The 21,307-nt window shown below is 37.8% G+C and overlaps 1 protein-coding gene across 1 annotated transcript in view; it reads right to left on the reverse strand.

The window, feature by feature from the left end:
- The window catches only part of LOC150096673 (twitchin-like), a 2,440,784-nt gene that overhangs the window by 551,355 nt on the left and 1,868,122 nt on the right, over positions 1-21,307 (reverse strand). The window contains exon 102 of the mRNA XM_090408679.1: positions 20,686-20,858. Coding sequence (XP_090264805.1) covers positions 20,686-20,858 — 173 coding nt within the window. The remainder of the gene's footprint in view (positions 1-20,685; positions 20,859-21,307) is intronic.

A 21,307-nucleotide genomic window follows, 5' to 3' on the forward strand; every position in this document is an offset into this window, starting at 1 on the left:
CACGTTCAGACCACAGCGACCATGCTAGGTACACTTGTATTGATTTGACTTTCGCCAGAAACTTGGATGTATCTTGTCTACCTTTGGTATCTTACTTCTCTTACCATAGACCTATGATAAATAAAATTATAATCGATTATTAAACTTGTTTTCATTTATTTATACTTCCCAACATGTATATAATCTGCTGGCATGACATATTCATGTAAAACCCCCTCTGGCCGTGCTCCGACACAGCCACACCTGATTTTTTCTTTCTATAACATCTCCTTAACATCTTCTTTTACCACATGCTTGCCTAATTTTACCGTTCATCCATTTCTTTCCTACTCTATTGTTTGCATAACTGTAGCTATACCGTAACACACTGATTGGCTCATATACTTCCCTATAAATTCCTATGCTCTATCAACCTCTTTTCCACACAGCTGATCAACTCACAGCATTGATGCTAGTTGACTATGGAACTCCTCATAATCATCCACCTTATAGTTCTACATGTACATCTACTTGACCATAACTGTTTCCTGTTTGACACCCCCCTCCCAACCAGTACTTCATGATTATTGTCACCAACTGGTGGTGATGATGATGAAACCTCATCAACAGCCATATCCTGTGAGGATATCACGAAATCGATAAATCCTTGAAGATGTTTTCATCATATGCCGTTTAAGATAGTTATCTTTTTAAACTCAGCAGATAGTTATCCTTTGAAACTCAATAAATTTTCTTCTTCTTCTTCTTGTTTCCACATGCTTTCTCTTCCTTCAGATCCATATTCCTATCATTAAAATTTCCCATTACATCAAATTTCTTTTTACATACTATTCTATTCATTATTATTTTTATTATTATGCAACACCTCCAAGGAGTTCAAAGAAACAAATGATAGACTGACAGGATGCAAGACTTGAAAAATGAGTTGATCAGAATGATAAGTGAAATGAAAAATATGTGTAGTGAGATAAGAAGTTTGGTGAATAAGAATAGATGAGCACAAAAGGTTAAGACAAAGGAAAGTAGAGAAAAAGAGATGACAAATAATACAAGAATAGCAATATTGGAGATAACATTATTAGAGGTGTGGTAGATGAGAGGTTCCTTAAGGTGTGTGTGTTCGGAAGGAGAATTAACAGGATAACTGATTCATTAGATAAGAGAAGCAGACAAGCAAAGCAAGCAAGCTTGTGGTGGTTATCGGAACAAATGACTTAATTGGACATAAAGAGAAGTAAGAATGGATACCATTCTTACTTCTCTTTATGTCCAATGAGGTTGTTGAGAAGAGTGACAGATAACAGTATAGTTGGAAGGGTAATCGTAATCTTGACTGAGCTGAGGCGAGCAGGATAATGAATAGCACGTTGGTGGTGCTGTGTGAGGAAAAGAGAGTGGAGTTTGTGAATGTGTGGGAGACATTTGAGGGAAGGATGGCAATGTACAAAAGTGATGGATTGCATTTGAATGGATATGGGGTGAGTCGGTTAGAGAGAGATTATTGCTGTAAGGAAGAACAATGAGTAATGTGAGCAAGAGAGCAGAATAAGTAAGAGATGAAGCAAAAGATCAGTAGAAAAGAATTGGTGAGACTGGAAGAATTGTAAAGGAGAATAGTAGTACTGTTAGTGATAATGACAGAATGAGAATGGTAGATGGACAGAGAAACAGGGGTAGTCAGGATGGGCAGGGACTCGAGTATAAGCAAAGTGGATGTTGGAAATAGTAGTGAAGCTGCGTATGTGGATGGTGAGTATGGGAATGGGATGTACGGGATGTAGTTGAGTCTGAAGAGGTAGATAGGGTAAGTGCCGACCTGGTTGGCCAAGTGGTTATTGTACCCACTCTCCAACCAAGAGCTGTCGGCATGGATGTTTGTGGTTATTTTTAGGTGGAAGATGAATTTCATTGCCTAGTGTGAGACCACCGCCCGACTTTTTGGAGGCTTGAAAAAGTTCCCAAGTTGGTCATAGTAGGGTTTCCAGAAGGCATCGTTGAAGTATTCAGTAAACAATTTATAAGGATGTTTCATTGTCATCAGGGTGAAGTCATTACAAACTCAAACACAGAGAACATAGGACAGGGTGGCTTATTGATGTCAATAAGGAGATATGATTTGATGACATATCACCATGTGTCTTAAGAGAATGTGCCATGGAATTGGCAGTAGCATTGGCATGTCTGTTTAATAGCAGGTTCTAAGAAGGTAGAAAGAAGGTGAAATTGTTCAACTGCTTAAAGGTGGTAAGAAGAATGCGGCTATAAATTATAGGCCAATCTGTATATATGTGTGTGTGTGTGTGTGTGTGTATATATATTTATATATATATATGGAGTTTTGATTAAGGTACTGGAGAGATCGGTGAGAACTAAAATACACAAATGAGTTGATAACTGTGTTCTCTGTGGTTGTCAGCATGGGTTTGTTAAAATGGAGATCATGTTTTTCCAAATTATATAGTATAACAAGTGACAAATGTTTTGGACTAGGGTGATGCATATACAGTGGTATATGCATCTTCCTTAGGTTTTGCAAAAGCTAACAAATTACCACACAAAAAACTGTTAAAAAAATAATAAATGCATTGGATATGAAGCGGGAGCGAGCAAAAGAGTTAATAGCATTAATTGGTACGAATGATTTGATAGAGGACAAACAGCGTGTCAGAATGGATATCAGGAGGCTGCTTGGAAGGATAAAAGAGAATAGTGTGACAGGAAGGGTAGTCAGTGTGTTGCCTAGGTATGACTGTGGTGAAATGAGGCAGAGAACAAGGATTATGACTGATATGCTGGCTGAAATGTGTGAGGAGATGGGAGTACAGTTTGTTAATGTGTGGAATGAGTTTGAGGGACGAAGTGAGCTGTATGGAAGCGATGGACTGCATTTGAGTGGTTATGGTATGAGTCGCTTGGAGAGACGCTGCTGGAAGGTAGAGAAGTGAATAGAGAGAATGAATCAGATCGAGAGGGGAAGTGATGTGGAAGAGCAGGAGAGATTGAAGAGGTGGATATGAATGGGAAAGTGAGTGGTATGAATATAGAAAATGAGAGAATGGTTGTGCAAGAGGAGCAGGGAAACGGGGAGGCTCAGGGTAAACAGCAGTACACAGCATGAGAAAGGTGGATGCTCCAAGAGGAGGTGAGAGCATGTGTAGGCAGGAAAGGAATAGGATGACTAGGGATCAAGAGGAAACAGTTGGAATTGAAAAGGGTTCTAAAATGAACAAGCAGAAAGGGAAATGGCCCCAGTCCAGCATGGAGAGATCACATCGAGTGAGTGGTATCAGTGGGACCTGTAGATCCAGAAATTAGCTGTTGTGTTTGTATACAAATGCTAGAAGTATAAGAAACAAGGCATATGAAATGGTTGCACTAATTGTGTCTGTTCACCCAAAGATTGTCGGAATAAGTGAGACATGATTGGAAGAGGATGACATCCTGACAGGAATAGAGATGGAAGGGTATGTTTCATGAGGATAGAAGGGGTAAAAAGGAAGAGGGAGTGCTATTGATGATAGATAAAGAATTATGCCCATACAAAATAGAGATGCAAGACAGAAATAGTGCCAATGGTTTTGAGACAGTATGGTGTGACATAGAGGTGAACGGAATCAAATACTTGGTGGGATGTTGTTATAGCCCAGGTAATGTGGATGGTGGTGATTGTGAAATGTATAGTCAAATTAGCCAACCAAATAAGAAAAGGTTGATCATTATGGGTGATTTTAATTATGGCAATATAGACTGGAATGATGAGATAGCAACTGGAAGTAAAGAAAATGAGTTTCTTGAGTTTTTGAGGGATAACTACCTCAGACAGTATGTAACAGAGGGCACACGAGGATTAAGGGTCTTGGATTTGGGCATCTCATCAGAGGATGTAATTATAAATGAGGTGTCAAATCATTCGCCAATTGGTGAGAGTGACCATGAGGTGATTACCTGGGTGGTTGCCAGCAGTGCGAGGACCCCTGTGAGAGAAAGGGTATATGTGGAACTACAAGGGGGGTGATTATGAAGAGCTCAGGAGACAGCTTGTGGGTGTAGCATTGAATGAGGAGTTAGCTGGAAATGAGATCAATGCAGCTTGGGGGATTTTCAAAAACTATCTAGTAGATGCAATGTCTAAATGTATTCCAAGAGTGAGAAGGTTAAATAAGGTAGGTGTGAAATGGATGAATAAAGAGATTAAGCATGCGATACAGGAAAAAGGGCATTATGGAGGCAGCATAAGAGAAGTGGAAATAACCAATTTCATGAGGTCTACAAAGACCAGGCAAGGAGGGTGACTTGGTTGGTGAGAGTAGCTAATGAAGCCAAAAAGAATCCTAGGGAGTTCTTTCGATATGTAAGCAGCAAAAAAAAATAATGATTATGGAAGGATGACATTGATAGGAGAAAATGGTATTTCCTCCTATCAATAATAAAAATAAAAAGACAGCTGTTACAGAATGTGTGCTGGAGATACTAAATGAGCAGTTCATAAAGATCTTTCAATCTTGTGAATGTGACTTCATGGAGAGATTGAGAGCAGTTGATGATGGGGAGGAGAGACAGACTGTAAGTGAGCAAGAGATGTTTGGGGAGTTGAGTAAACTAGATGTAAATATGGCTGTGGGACTTGATAATATATCACCGCTTATTCGGAAGGAATGTGCCAGGGAGTTGACACCTGCCTTGACATATTTTTTTAATATGAGTCTTGCACTTGGTCACGTTCCTAACGAGTGGAAGGCGGGCAAGATTGTGCCACAATATATTGCCATAAGAAATATACTTGGATTTCACAAACGCTTTTGATAGAGTACCTCATGATAAGTTGATAGTCAAACTAGAGCAGATGGGGTTAGATATTAGATTAGTGCATTGGGTTGGAGACTGGCTATCTGATAGGTATCAACAAGTTGTGTATGGGGGGGGGGTGCGATATCCAGGAAAAGGAAAGTCACTAGTGGAGTGCCTTAGGGTCTGTTTTAGGGCCATTACTGTTTAACTTGTATATTAATGATATTGGCGAAGATTTGGATGGAGATATTTAGTTGTTTGCAGATGATGCAAAGTTGGGACAAACCACAAAGAGTAGTGAAGATGTTGTGGGCTTACAAGAAGACTTGAATAAATTGAGTGATTGGATACAGAAAAAATGGAATGTAGTTCTCTCTCTATGTTCACTGGGCATCTACAGATGCCGTATGGTCACTCCGATGCTCAGTGATGTTCCACACCAGGCCTCGCCACGTAGTCCTGTTGTATGCTTTTCTGGAAGTTTCAACTCTCTGAAAATCAGTCACTCTGCACACACCATCCATCCATTTCATTGACGGTCTACCACTTCCTCTTGAAGCCAGTCAGTCAATCCAACACCTGTTCTTACTGTGGCTTCTTGCTCCTTATGAAAGTTGGCTTTCAACCTGATAGTGTGTTGAGGAAAACCCATTCTTTTCATTACTTCCCACAGTTTCACATGCCCAACATAATCAAAAGCTTTAGAGTAGTCTAAGAAACACATTACCAGAGGGAGTCTGAATTCTTTATATTTTTCTATGATCTGTCTAAGGCAAAGGATCTGATCTCTGGTGCCCCTACCTTTCTTAAAACCTGCTTGTTCCTTGGGCATTTCTGCCTCAACTTTGGCCTCAATCCTATTTAGCATGATCTTTAATAAAATTTTGCTTGCATGAGATATCAAACTAATAGTTCTATAATTCTTGCAATGCTTCATATCACCTTTCTTGTGTAGTGGTATGAAAACTGACATCTTCCAGTCTCTAGGCCATGATCCTGTCTCCCATATCCTTGTAATCAATCTATGAAACACTCTTATCCCTCCATCTCCTGTGGCCTTAATTAACTCTGCTGGGATTCCATCTGCACCTGGGACCTTATTGCTGTTGAGCTACTTAACTGCTCTTTAAACTTCATGCCTAAGTGGAGGAGGTTCCAAATCAAAATTTTCTTGGTAGGAGGACTCTACATTTTCTTTATCCACTCTGCTGTACAGTTCCTCACAGTATTCTTTCCATCTGTTTTTGATTTCCAACTCTTCTATTAGTAATGATCCATTCCTGTCTTTGATGACATTCAATTTGGGCTTAAACTTGGGCTTTAGGTCACGAACTAAATAAAACATCCTTTTATAATTGTGCCTTCTCATCTGGAACTCTATCTCTTCACATTTATTAGTATAAAATTTTTCCTTGTTCTGCTTGATGGCTCTTCTTACTTCTCTGTGTAGTCTCTTATATTCTTTAGTCCCTGTGTCTCTTTGTTTTTCCAACTGCCTTCTTTTGACTAGTTCCCATGTTGAATCTGATATCCACGGGTCTCTTGGTTTTCTTATTGGGCCGAGATACGTCTTCGTTGTATCCTGTATTATCATCTTGACTCCTTCCCAAAGCATTTCTGGTGAGATTTCCTCATTGGTCTCCAAAAAATCATCCAGCCGAGTTGATGTTTCTTCTGTGAATCCACTAGGAATTACTCTAACATCCAATCTAGTGGAATGTGCCTGACCTGGAAGTTTTCGGAGTCTTAGCCTTACCAGCTGATGATCTGTACCACAATCTACTTCAGGACAAGTATGCACATCAGAGATGCTTGTCTTCCACCGATGGAGAGCCAGGATGTAATCAATCTGGTGCCTTGACCTATCAATGTTAGATGTCCAAGTATAGGTCCATCGTGGATGTTTCTGGAAGCAGGTATTGGTAATAACTAATCTGTTAGCACGGGCAAATTCCAACAGTCTTTCCCCATGGGTGTTACGTTCACCTAGACCAAACATGCCACACTCCAGCCTGACTCTCATATTCTTTCCCACTTTTGCATTTAAGTCTCCTAAGATGTACAGTAGGTCTCTCCTTGGTAGGCAGTCCAAAACCATTTGTAAGTTTTCATAGAATTCTTCACTCTCTTCTTCAGGCCTATCCATGTGGGGTGCATACTACCACAATTGATACATTGGTAGGCTGAGGCTTAAGTCTAATGGAGCGTATCCTACCATTAATGGGGTTATAACCAAGAAGGCTTCTTGCCTGAGCTGTCTTCAAGTATCACAGTTACTCCCATGATGTTTTGAGTCACCACCTGAGTAAATAACTAGCTTACCATTCTGTCTTTTGAAGTGACCTTCTCCATTCCATCTGGTCTCTGTAATTCCCAAGATGTCAATTTTATACTTATCTATCTCTTTACAGACAATCTCAAGAGTACCCATCTGTAAACCCCAGACATTCCATGTGCCTATGTAAAATTCCTTTCTAAGATTAATCTTATACAGTCTGTGTTGCTCATTCATAGTATCACTGACTTTTGATGGAGACTGTAATATACCTTTCGAACAGGACCCTCTGCCTAAGCCCTGAAACGCGGCCCTGATTATTCTGCGCGACAGCCGATGCAGCATGAGATGCGTTATTAGGCACAATCATAGTAGTATTTTGGAGTGAAGTCACTGCAAGAAGAAAGTGGTAGGGTTGCAGAGGCCCTTTCCACATAAGATGAAATAGCAAAATAGGAAAGATTCACCCCTAGCCCTCGAATACTCTACTAGCATTGGGGGGGAAGGTAGCAAGAGGAAAAGAAAGAAGGAAAGAAAAAAGGGGAGGGACCTGTCTACAGATAATATAACAGATGTATATTACACGAAGTAAGGCATGGTCCAGCATCAGGTACTCGGGTTTGCCATGCTCGTACTCAATGTTGTTCATTGAGAGCCAGGATGTAATCAACAACATTTGCAACATTGAACTACATTCAACATTGAATGTAGTTCAATGTTGCAAAATGTAAGGTTTTAAAATTTGTAAAACAAAGATAGGATGCAGAATTTATGCTTGGTGAGAATATATTGTTGGAGGTAGAGGAAATAAGAGATCTGGGGGTGATGGCAGATAAGGATCTAAAATTTAGGTGACACATCGCCAAAATTGTGAAGACAACACAAAGGCTTCTGGGAATGATGCAGAGGACACTAACGTGTAGAAGTAGGGAGATTCTTGTTCCATTGTATAAGGCTTTGATTAGGCCACACATGGACTATTGTGCCCAGATTTGGTCACCGGGTTTTTAGTAGGATGAAGAGATGTTAGAAAGGGTCCAAACGCAACTGACTAAGGTAGTTTCTGACCTCTGGAATGTCAAGTATGAGGAAAGATTGAGAAGATGTAATTTGTAGAGTCTGGTAGACAGGAGGAAGAGAGGAGAGATGATAGAGACCTACAAGTTAGTAAGGAGTTGTTATAGGATCAATGGTGGAGTTCTACGGAGAATAGTGGGAGATCAGGGGAGAACCAGAGGTCATCCCTTAAAACTGTATAAAGAGGGTGTGAGTAGGGGAGTGAGAGGCAAGTTTTTTCCTTGCAGTTTTGAATGATTGGAATGCCTTGCCTGAGAGTGTGGTGTCTGCAAGGAGTTTAAGCGTGTTTAAGACATAGTATGATGAGATATGTGTGTTATAAAAGGACCTCCCAGATGAGTCTTTGACTCCATGAGATCTTGGGATAATAATAATAATAATAAACTGAAATGGATGGAATTGAATAACAGACTTGTGAGTTGAATCTGTGACTGGCTGTCAAATAGGTATCAGAAAGTTGTGTAGTATCCTGAAAGAGGAAAGTCACTAGTGTGTTACAGTGGTCTATTTTGGAACCATTGGTATCTTGGAAAACACATGAAATTCATCCACAACCACAGTTATGGTCAGTGTAGTCTGGCTGACCATTCTTTGAATACCTTGCACAGAATCATAGAGCAAGTCCTTCATCTAAATCTGAGCTATATTGTGGTGATGACCAGCACTCTCAGTCAAATGAGTTATTCATGCCAACACCACTGCAGTCTATTACTTATTTAACTAGTGTGATCTGTCACTTAAAGAAAGCGGTAAGTGAATTAAAACATACTGCTGAATACATATATCTTCCAAAATAGATACATTTCTATACACTACAGTTGGATTAATAGAGGAAATCAAAGAAATTAAATTTAAAAATATAGAACTGGTCTAAATTTAAAAATATATGATGCATCTTCTCATGTAAAAGGAAGATGAGAACACATGAGAAGTTGCATCATATGGATTTGGATATCAGGTTAGTAGATTGTATTGGTAATTGGATCTCTAATAGATATTACAGAATTGTAAATGGGGAGCAGTAAGGTTACAAGTGGAGTTCCACAGGGTTCAGTCATGGAACCATTGCTGTTTCAATCTTTATGTCAATGATTCTGTCACAGGACTATAAAGAGATGTTCAGTTGTTTACAGGTGAAGTGAAACTTTGGAGGGTTATTAGTAATAGTGGTGATGTCTTGGCTCATCAAGAGGATTTGAATAAGATTAAAAAAAGGTGAACAAATGAATGGGGATTTCAGTTTACAGCAACTAAATGTAAGGTTTTAAAATTTGTAATCTACAGATGGGATGCTTCATACTCACTTGGTGGAATTATACTGGAAGAAGTGGAGGAAGCAAGATATCTTAGAGTGATTTTGGAAGATTTGAAGTTCCAAGTACATATTGCAAAGGTTACAAAGTCATCTCAGAGTGCTGTGCAGTGTTAGGGAGAACATTGACCATGAGAAATAAAAGTGTGCCTGGTCCCATTGTACACCCTCTGTCCAAAAAGAAACCAAACTTTTTGAAAATAGAAGAAACCAGTGGCACCACCTGTTGTATCTTTTTGTTGTCAAAAGTGGCAACCTTTGTTAGTGTTGTGTCAACTGTTTATGACATTTGTTTCATTACAAGCTGAGTTATATAGCCAAGAGTGGTTGTGTTTTGATGATCGGTCAGAAAATAAGTTTCAAACAGTGAGCTTCGATTGACTTTTATGTTAAACTTGGTAAAGTTTTACTGAAACACATCAAATGCTTCAAAAAGCATACGGTGATGAATGCTTATCTCGTACTCAAGTTTACGAGTGGTTTAAGTGATTTCAAAGTGGTCGTGAGTCAGTTGAGGACGACAAAAAGCTGGGCCATCCAAAAACTGGACTGAGCGAAATTAACATCCAAAAAGTGCATGATTTCATCAAAAAAAACCCGAAATGGTCCATGAGATTGATTGAAGATGAATTAGGGATTCCAAAATCAACTGTGCACAACATTTTAACTGAGAGTTTTGGCTATTCCACACAAGTTGACCGACGACCAAAAAATGTATCGAGTTGAACACTGCAAGGACCTCATTAAAACCACTCGTAAGGACTCAAACTTCCTTGAAATGATCTTTACTGGTGACGAAATGTGGTGTTTTGAGTATGAGCCCGAAACAATGTACCAGAGTGCTGAGTGGAGACCACCAGAAGAGGGGCATCCGAAAAAAAGTCACTTGGAGAAGTCAAAAGTAAAGACAATGGTGATTTGTTTCTATGATACCAAGGGCATTATCCACAAAGAATTTGTTCCATTGACTGGCCAGACAGTCAATGGTGAGTTTTATCTCAAAGTTTTGAAGAGATTGATGGCAAGAATTCGTCGTGTACAGCATGAATATTGTGATGACCGACTGTTCGTCAAAACACACTGTCACTCTTGGCACTATAACTCAGTTTCTAATGAAACAGATGTCAAACAGTTGACACAACACTAATGAAGGTTGCCACATTCAAAAACAAAAAGATACAACAGGTGGCGCCACTAGTTCCTTCTATTTTCGAAAAGTTCGGTTTCTTTTTGGACAGAGGGTGTATATAAAGTTTTGATCAGACCACATCTGATTTTCTGTGCTGAGATCTGGTCACCAGGATTTGAAGTGAATGAAGTAACCTTGTAGATGGTTCAGAGACAGATAATAAAAATGATATAAGGACTGTACAACTTTGATTATGAGGAGAGACTCAGGGCATGCCTAATGCAGAGTTTGGTGGATAGATGGCAAAGGAGGGGGATATGATAAAGATATTTAAGTATTAACACTGAGGAGATTTTTCACATAGCAGAACAGGGAAAGGAGCAAGGACAAGGGGCCATCCCTGTAAGTTGCAAATGGATGTGGTGAGTAAAAGGATATGAAATAAGTTTTTTGTGTGGAGAGTGGTAGATGCATGGAATGCATTGCCTAAGAGGGTGGTGAACTGTGGACTCAAAATCATTCACAGAGGACTGTGCATGATTTTAAGGAGTGGTATGATAGATGATAGAATTTGTGTTTATGCTAGTGTTGATCTCCTACAATGAGTCTTCTGACTACATGGGGGTTCAGGAAAATAATAATAACATTAATAATAATCTCAATTTCATTCATGATACTATGAGGCATTGAATCACACTTAGCAGTTCTTAACAGTAGAAACAATCTCCAGAAGAACAAAATAAATAATTTATTAAGTTCTGTAGACAGCTGTAGTGGCCTGGTAGCAGCTGTCACATTCCGTAGCATCGTACATGTTATATCCTAAGCACGCCACAGTTAGATTTTAAAGATTTTAGATGATAAAATTAAGATGAGATAAAAACATGATAATAATTAAGGCAGACAAAGGAAATGCAACAGTAATTATAAACACAGATGAACATGTATGAAAAATTAACATCCTATTAGAAGATTCTAACACCTACTTATCCTTAGATCGGTATCCCACATGGCATACACAGTAAAACTAATGACTTGAACAAAAAGTCACTTAATTCATCAGAAGAATTTAAAAAAATCTCTATCATCTGAACATTTACTAGTTTGAAGAATTTATAGAACACAAAATACACAAAAGCATTATTTCGTTACAGTCAATTATAGATGGAAGAGATTCTTTGACCTCAAACTTGCCAAAGTATCTGTCAAACCTGGTAGCAGTATGCACATAGCAAAGATGGAATAATCATAATTGAGGAATAGCTTATGTTTTATTGAAAAGGTAAAAAATATATAAATATAGAGCCATCTGACATCCTAGCAAGTTTAGATGTAGTCAGTCTTTTCACCAATTTACCTAGCGATGGTTGATCTGTTCGTAAACCTTTACCCACCAGACACAGTAAGACAATTCAAACATATGGAAAACAAATTTTTAGAATTATTATACACACATATTGCATTTTTTATATTTCAGGAAAAATATTTGGAACAAAAAAGAAGGGGTTGCAATGGGTTTCCCCCTATCTCTAGCCTTGGCTAACCTCTTCATGGAAAATTTTGAAACGAATGCTATTCAAACCATCACAAGAAATCAAAAAATTGGTTATGCTATAGTAATGATATTTTTGTTATTTGGTCAGGAACAATGCATGACTTAATTCATTTCAAAGACTATCTGAACAGGTAACACTATAATACGAAATTCACTCTTAAACTGGAAGATCCCAAAAAATTACTGTTGCTTGATAACCTTGTAGAAATAAACAAAGAAGAAAAAAAAAGGCTTATCCTTTTCAGCATAGAGAAAACCTACTGCAACTGGAAGATTTTCACATACCACTTCACTCCATCATCCATTATTAAAGTTCATCATCAAATTCCTGACATTTATCCTCAAGGGGTGTACAGGATATGAATGTACTACATGAAAAATTTTCATCACTACTAACTTCCTACCTACAATTTACTGCCAAATCAATCTGTTACCTGTCAAAGCTACAACACTATCAGAGCTTATATTTATATATCTATCTTCTAAGGCACTTTTTACCGTATTAATCCACCTATATCTTAGTCTTCCTCTGGGTCTTTTTCCTGCCAAATTGGCAGAGAACACTTGTTTGGCTAATCTTTCCTCACCCATTCTGTTTAAGTGACCATACCACCTGAGATTAGCTCTGCTAACGCACTCCTGGATGCTGACAATGTTAAGTTCTTTCCTAATATTCTCATTTTTAATATGATATTGCCATTGATGCCATCTTTCTCAGGACTCTCGTATCTGTGGTCTCTAGTCTTTGGTCAAGTGTTTTACTTCTGACCCAGCTCTCAGATCCATAAGTTAAAATTGGTTTGAACACTGTCTTGTATACAGCTAATTTAATGTTTTGACTAATTTCTCTGTTATTCCATATAAATTTATTCAGTTGACTTTCTACCATACCAGCTTTGTTGATTCTGTTGTCTATTTCCATATTTAATTTACCATCTTCACTAAAAATCATGCCTAAGTAGCTGAAATGTTTTACTTGTTCTGTAGGTTCTCCATTCACAATGCAACTGATATTTTCAATGTTTCTGCCTATTTTCATTATCTTTGTCTTGTTATTGCTGACTTTCATACCATGTCTATCACAACAGTTATTCAATTTAGTCACGGAATCTTGCAGACTTGTAGCAGATTTATTTAGAAGTATAACATCATCCGCATAAAGCAAGGAGCAGACATTAACATCTCCAATTTTGATATCAGGTTTAATACCACTTTCCTTCATAATGTAATCCATATAGATTATGAATAACAGAGGTGATAATGTACATCCTTGACTGACACCAGATTTAACATTAAACCATCTCCCTGTACTTCCTTCAATTCTAACTGCTGACTTACAATTCAAATAAAGACTAAGTATTGCTTGATATAATGCCCCATTGACACCATATAACAGTAGCGTATTGAATAGCTTCTCTCTTGGCACCTTGTCATATGCCTTTTCCAAATTGACAAAACTTAAATACAGATCTTTGTTATATTCCCATGCTTTCTCGACTATTTGTCATAAAGTCAATATCTGATCCTGACAGCCTCTATTTGGCCTGAATCCAGCTTGTTCCTCACCAAGTTTCTCTTCCACAATCCTTCTCAACTGTTTCTCAAGTATACTGGTATAAATCTTATCAGAACACTCAGTAGAGAAATACTTCTGTAATTCTCACAAACAGTTTTATTTCCCTTTTTATATATGGGTACTATGAGAGCTCTACTCCAATCATCTAGAATTCGTCCTTCTGTCCAGGCCCTCTGAACTATGCCATGTAGCCACTGTAAAACTTTTATCCCTCCATACTTAAGCATTTCTGGTCTAATATCATTTACTCCAGCTGCATTTCCACATTTCAGACTTTTGATGGCTTTTTCTATTTCAAGCATGGATATGTATTCCTGATTGCATGCCTGTGTTTTTTATCACTGTGCTGTCATCACTGCTAGTTTCATTTAGCAATTTTTCAAAGTAATTACTCCATACTTCAAGGATATCTTTTTTTCCAGTTTTCATATCTGAGCTTCTTCAACAACCTCCAGAATATCTTGCCACCTTCTTGATATTTAATTTCTATGTTCTTACCAAAGTCTTCCCATGACTTTTTTGTTTAGCTAGTTTTACTCAGTGTTTAGCTTTCTTACATTTGTCTCTGTATTCTCTAAGAGAACAAGCTGACTTATTTGCCAGGAACTTTTGATATGCTTTCTTCTTTTCCTTCACTGCCTCTTTAACTTCCTATGTCCACCAGGGAGTTCTGATTTTTCTATCCTTGCAGACAACCTCACCACATGCCTCTCTGGCAGAATCAATGTTTTCTTCAGAGCTTGCCACTGAATCTCCAAGGTTTATTCTTATTCTCAAACTCTTTCATTTTTTCTTGAATAATGTTTGTATATTTTAGTCTACAGTTCACATCTGAGAGCTGCTCAACTTTTATTCATTTTAAAACTTTCTTACATGTTCTTCTTTCAATATAAAATTCAATTTTATTCTGCTTAAGACTAAGTGGTGATCACTTCCAATTTCAAATCCTCTGTACACTCTAGTGTCCTGCACCAGGGAGAAAACATCACTATCAACAATAATATAGTCAATGAGACTTTTCTTATTCCTTGCCTCTTCTCTTCATGTGAATTTGTGCACATTTTTATGTTGGAACATGGTGTTAGTAATAACCAGTCCATGTCCTGAGCAGAAATCCAACAAGTATTTGCCATTATTATTAGCTTTGCTCCAAGTTTTCCCAAAATATTTTTGTATGTCTGACAATCATTTCCTACTCTGCTATTTAGATCCCCAACTTTTCATTTTTCATTGTGTCAGTTGCTTTTTCTAAAGCCTCAAAAATTTCCTTCATTTCTACCTTAGAAGAACCTTCTGTGGGACCATAGGCACAAATAAGTCTCATTGTCCAGTTCCCCATTCTGATATTTGCCCACACTACTCTTCTTGAAATTGCCTGCCATTCAAGAAAATTAGCCTCATATTTAGTGTTGAATACTATGGTTACTCCTTCTTTTCCTTGATTGTCATTGCCTGAATATAACATTTTGTATTTATTGCTCAGAAGGAGCTCACCAGTTTTGGTCTTTATTGTTTCAGTCACCTCTATTATGTTGATCTGGTACTTATCTAATTCCTCAGCTGGCTCCATTTCTTTGCCATTCAGGTTTCTTATGTTGATAGTACCGATCTTCAATTCTGGTGGGATTGAGGTGGGGTGTGTTTTAGGATTTGTTCCAGTAGCTGACTTTTCGCTGTTCACCTTGGTTCCCTGGCGAAAACAACAGGGGCCTTGTTTAACCAGGCGTCACCCCAGCCAGCATGTAATTTTGTCATGTTGTACCATCATTTAATATTGTGGTTTAAGCCAATAAGAATACAATTTGGTCGGCTATATCCCAAATTTCCAGCCCATCCTCATTCATTCAGTATCCAGGTAGATACCTAACTGGGTGCACCACGAGAAGGTGAGGATTGAACATTAGGTCAGAAGGTTCTTTTCTGCACATTCCTTTAAAGGCTATGTGGAGGTCTCCTCTCAGTTATACAGCTTTGACCCTTAAGCACCCCATTATTATTAAAGATAGACATAATTAAAACATTACAAGAGAGAGAGCATACATGTCCAGTATATCAATTAGCAGGAATGAATAAATTATGCTACCTGAGACATAACCATATTTCATTACAGTCAATTATAGATGGAAGAGATTCCCTGACCTCAAACTTGCCAAAGTATCTGTCAAACCTGGTAGCAGTATGCATATAGCAAGGATTATGATCCCAAGACTATAAACAAAATTCTTAATACATCTCTGACATCTCCTTTATTTAATCAATCAAATGCAATCAGGCTACCTTACATCAGGAATGTTACAGACAAAGTGGTAAAGTTGCTCCATGTGTACAACATTAAAGTGGCTTTTTTACCATTGAATGAAATCTTCAGATTCTTGCATCCACCAAATCCTCTACAATTCCAGGAAAAAAAAAAAAACAGGATTTTATGAAATTCATTGCTCTTGTAGCATTTGCTATGTGTTGGGGGAAATCTATATGTCTGAACACATAAGGAAGGTTGAAAAAAGAACATAGCATAAATCAGATTTGCATCCCTTACAACGTATCACAGGCCATCAAGTAGTTTGGTGACAAGCAAAAACAACTTATATTGATTATATTTGTTTTTCAAGGAAGTTATGCAAATGCTGTGTATCCCCACACAATGTAGCAAAAATCAAGGCTTAATCCTACACCAAATTTGGTTGGCTTTCATTAAAAACCTAATTGTTGCAGACCTAGGATATGATATGTGTGATATTACAGAATGTGACAGCAGCTACTAGCATTGTTCCAACACATATACAGTAATTAATGTAACTTTTTTTTAATTTTATTTTGGTTACTTGTTTAAATGTAACAATTGTGAAATTCTGATAACATCTAATATGTGTAATTAATTTGTTTGTAGTCTCTTTTTTTTTGCAACTTTTGCTGATACCCCTGATGATGCAAATATTATAATTGTTATAAAACACAATGCACTTATCTAGGTAGTAAACAAGTAAAGTCCCAGAAAGTACCATGAGGGAACTAATGTGTTATCATGGTACTTTCTGGGACTGGATAAAAGGAGATTAATTCGGTGAATTCAGGCTACACATGGTTTTTCCTAGATCTCTGACAAATTAATTAACATACTTTTTCAAGTTAGGGGAGTATTTCATAAACAAAAAAGGACAATGGAGTATGTGAATGATTTCTAACTAATTAGTGTATCTTGGAAGGAAAAGCAGTTTCTTTTTCTATTATGAAGTGTATTTTTGGAGGCTGTCTGTTTAAATGCATGAAAAATGTATTTGTCTTAGACAAATAGCAAAACACATAATCTAAATAGAATAGATAAACTGTTTGTTTGCAGGGTGATTAGTGCTGAGTTTTGCAAGATGCTTTATACAGAAATTGGCTAGGTGGAGAATGAAAGAAGGAATCAATCCATTGCAGTCCTATCTAGTTATTTATTTTTCCTTTACATGAAAAACAACTTGAATATATGGTAAAAATGTAAATAATTCATATCTATTAGAAAGGAAATGCAGCTTTTAATAAAGTGTCAAGGATCTCAGTTAGTGGTTCATTGTTAAATAAAGAATCAGTATCAAGTTAATAAAACTGTTCTTAATTCTTCATGCATAAATTTTGAGATCCTTTCCTTGGGGAATTATTTTTGTACAAGTTTCTCCTACCTACCCACCTCAATCATTTAATTAATTAATATTATTATTTTTATTATTAATATCTGACCTCCATGGAGTATTGCACACAATGCTCACCCAACTGCCTTAAATCCATTCTATGTGTCTACATTCACAACACACTCAGGCAATGCATTCCACTCACCAACCACTCTCCATGCAGAGAACCAGCTCCTCACTTCTCTGCTCACACCCTCCTTATACAGTTTCCAGCAATGGCCTCTTGTTCTACTCCCCTCTTCCATTCCATGAAAAATCTCTTCCATGTCGACCCAATAACAACCCCTGACCAGCTTATATGTCTCAATCATATCCCCCCCCCTTTCCTCTTATTTACGAGCCTTTGCAACTTATATTCTCTCAATCTGTCCTCATACTCCACATTCCAAAGACCACTGACCACCTTTATGAATCTTCTATGGACCCTTTCCAACATATCCTTGTCACCATGAAAACCTGGTGACCAAATCTGTGCAAATAATCCATATGAGTCCTGATCAAGGCCTTATACAGGGTGTTCGGGATAAATTTGACATATTTATAATTAATTATATTTTTCCGTAAGTTACATGTATTAACACACACTTCTCTTCATTTAAAAGTTTGGACCCTTCTTCATTCATATACAAGATGTCAGAAAGGATGGATAGCTGGAACCCACCTGAATCATGGAAGAGAATAACTTGTATCATGATGATTCGTGCCCGCCATCAAAATAAGGATATTACGACTGCTGCCCAATGCTCCCTGAATACAGTAAAAACAATCAGGCATGAACTAGAGACTTGCAATGGTGACTACGAGGATGTAGCAAGAAGAAAGATCCCTAGCAGACGATCTGATTGCGTTCGTACAGCAGAATTCCTCGCAAATCTGCAGGAACAGGTGTTGAAGAACCCTGGCATTGGAATTCGGGCTTTGTTCGTGGAGTTGCTAACTGTAGTCAAGCCCTGGGTAGCCAATGGTAGGCCGTATGTATGGCAGCAGGATTCGGCCCCTTGCCACACCTCTGGGAAAAGTCAAAAATGGTTGTCTGAAAATTTCTACGACTTCACCAGTCCAAATGTTTGGCCTCCAAACTCCCCAGACCTTAACCCCATGGATTATTTTGTATGGGGCGCAGTTGAAAAAGACACCAATCGCACTTCCAGTAATACAAAAGCCCAGTTAATGGATAAAATTAAAACAGTTTTTGCGGCCCTTCCCAGGGTGACTGTAGCATCAGCTTGTTCGAGGTTCCGAAGCAGAATTGAAGCTGTGATCGATGCTAATGGTGGTTATTTTGAGTAAATCTTGTTGATAGTATTGTAATTAACTCTGCCTGTAATGTTTTTTTGCCAATTCATTAAATTTAATAGATACAAAGAAGATTTTCTTTTTCCTTACGAAACTGTCAAATTTATCCCGAACACCCTGTACAATGGTATCATAACCTCTTTATTTCTGCATCTCAGGGTCCTTTGCATCATTGCCATTATCCGATGTGATGTTTTCAGAACGTCTGCAATGTGATCCCTGAATTTCAGGTCTTTATCCACCATCACTCCCAGATCTCTCATCTCCTCCACTTCCTTTAAAGTTTCATCAGCAAATGTATACTTCGCATCCCATTGTTGCTTACCAAATCTCAAAACATTACACTTTGCAACATTGAAATGACAGTTCCACCTGCCTATTCATGCAATCTATTCAAGTCCTCCTGTAAGGCCATAACATCTGCTTCACTCTGCATTGTAATCCCCAATTTTGCATCATCTGCAATACAGCCTGCATATCACTAGTTAAACCCATCCCAATAATATTAACATACAAATTGAACAACAACGATCCTAAAACTGACCCCTGTGGTACATCACTAGTGACCTTTTTCTTTTGGTATACTGCACTGCCACATACAATTTTCTGTTACCTATCTGACAGCCAGTCACTGATCCAGCTCAGAATTCTGTTATCCAATTCCATCTGTTTCAATTTATTTAACAGCTTGCTGTGTGGCAGTCTATCAAAAGCTTTTGCAAAATCCAAGTACACTACTGTATATGCATCTCCCCCCTGTACAATGTATTTGTCACCTTGTTATAGTGCATATGTAAGTTAGTAAAACATGATCTCCCTTTAACAAACCCATGGCGATATCCACAGAGAATACCATCGTTATCTGCATCCACCTTTCATCAATCTCTCCATCACCTTCACCACAACTCCAGATATAGAGCTTGGCCTATAATTTGAAACTACAGCCACCTTTATGCAGTGGAACAATTTTACCCTCCTTCTACTCCCTTGTAACCTGTGCTGTTGTAAGACTCTTATTAAACAGGCATGCCAATGCTACTGCCAACTCCCTGGAACATTCCCTTAATATGCCTGGTGATATGTTATCAAATCCTTTCACGCAAGTTTATTTATTTCTTCAAATACCTCTTGCTCACTCACCATTAAGTCATCCTCTCCTATGTCTTCCACATTTAAGTTCCTCATGACTTCACCCTGATCAGAATGAAAAACCCTTATAAATTGATCACTGAATACCTCAATAATGTCTTCTGTAGTTACCATTCTACCATTTTTATTTATTAACATCATCTTACCATAATCATTCTTCCTTCTATTTGCCACATATCTAAAAACGCTCTAGGGTTTTTCTTTGCCTGATTTGCCAATTATTGCTCATACTCTACTTTTGTTTTCCTTACTAACTGAGTCACTCTCCTGACTTGTTCTTCTTCTTTATACTCTTCATGTAACTGATTATTACTGTTATCCACCTTGTACTGCCTTCAAAGTACCTTCTTCTTCAAGATTTCATGCTTAAGTTCATCATTCATCCATTTTACATCTACCTTATTCAGCCTTTTGGCCTTCGGAATACATTCACACATTGATGCTGTTATGAATTTCTTTGTCAATTCCCAAGCAGAATTTTTTTTCCGCTTACCAATCAACTCCTAAGTCCATGCTATAGCTCCTAGTTGTCTCCTAAACTTGTTATAATCTCCAGCCTTATAATTCCACATATATCCTTTCCTCACAGAAGTCTGCATATGGCTAGCCAAAACCCAAGTGATTTCTTCATGATCACTCTCACCATGAAAGTTTGAAAATTTTGGTGTGCAATGCAGGACTTATTTGGTAGAAGTGTAGTGCACATTTATATATATATATATATATATATATATAATTAACATGTATCAGTTTAAGAATCTAAAATATATAACATTATATAACATTAAAACTCAATTCAGAACAAAAATGGTTATCTTAATAACTAAAGGAAAATACGTCGAGAAATAACTTACTCGACAGTAACTGCTAGCAACAACCCACTGGCTATGACTCGTTTCTCTTCTCTCCACAATATAATGTGTTATCTTACTACCACCATCATATGCTGGTCGCATCCATGATATTGTTGCTGTATGTTTTGTAATGTCTGACACTTCAAGTGGACCCTGAGGTGGACCAGGAAGTCCTGAAAATTATATTGCATTATTTATATATGAATTTCTGCACATCTAATGAAGTAAGAAAAATTTTAGTGTTTTTTTCTCCAGCTACTGATGTAATATAATACATCAAAATAGAAATAGTGAAACATTATCATCTATAGCAATAACAACAATACATACATTACATGCATATCACTTGTATTTATAGACAGAAGTTCAGCAAATTGCAAGAAGTACATGCATTCTCCTTTAGATGAAGGGGAAGGAACAGCATATTTATCTGTTGTTTACCATTTATCAGAAGAAGGCATGTAATGATACTCGGCCAACCAGGCTTGTCTGGTTGTCCGAGTGGTTAGCATATCCACTCTCCAGCTAATAGGCTGTGGGTTCAAATCCAGCCATGGGCATGGATGTTTGTGATTGTCTGTGAAAATGTTAGTGGTGGTGGTGGGTGGTAGATGGTGTTGAT

This window comes from Typopeltis vanoorti, chromosome 18 (assembly GCF_054136105.1).
Source record: "Typopeltis vanoorti isolate ZY-2024b chromosome 18, IOZ_Tvanoo_1.0, whole genome shotgun sequence".
In the NCBI taxonomy this organism is placed as follows: Eukaryota; Metazoa; Arthropoda; class Arachnida; order Uropygi; family Thelyphonidae; genus Typopeltis; species Typopeltis vanoorti.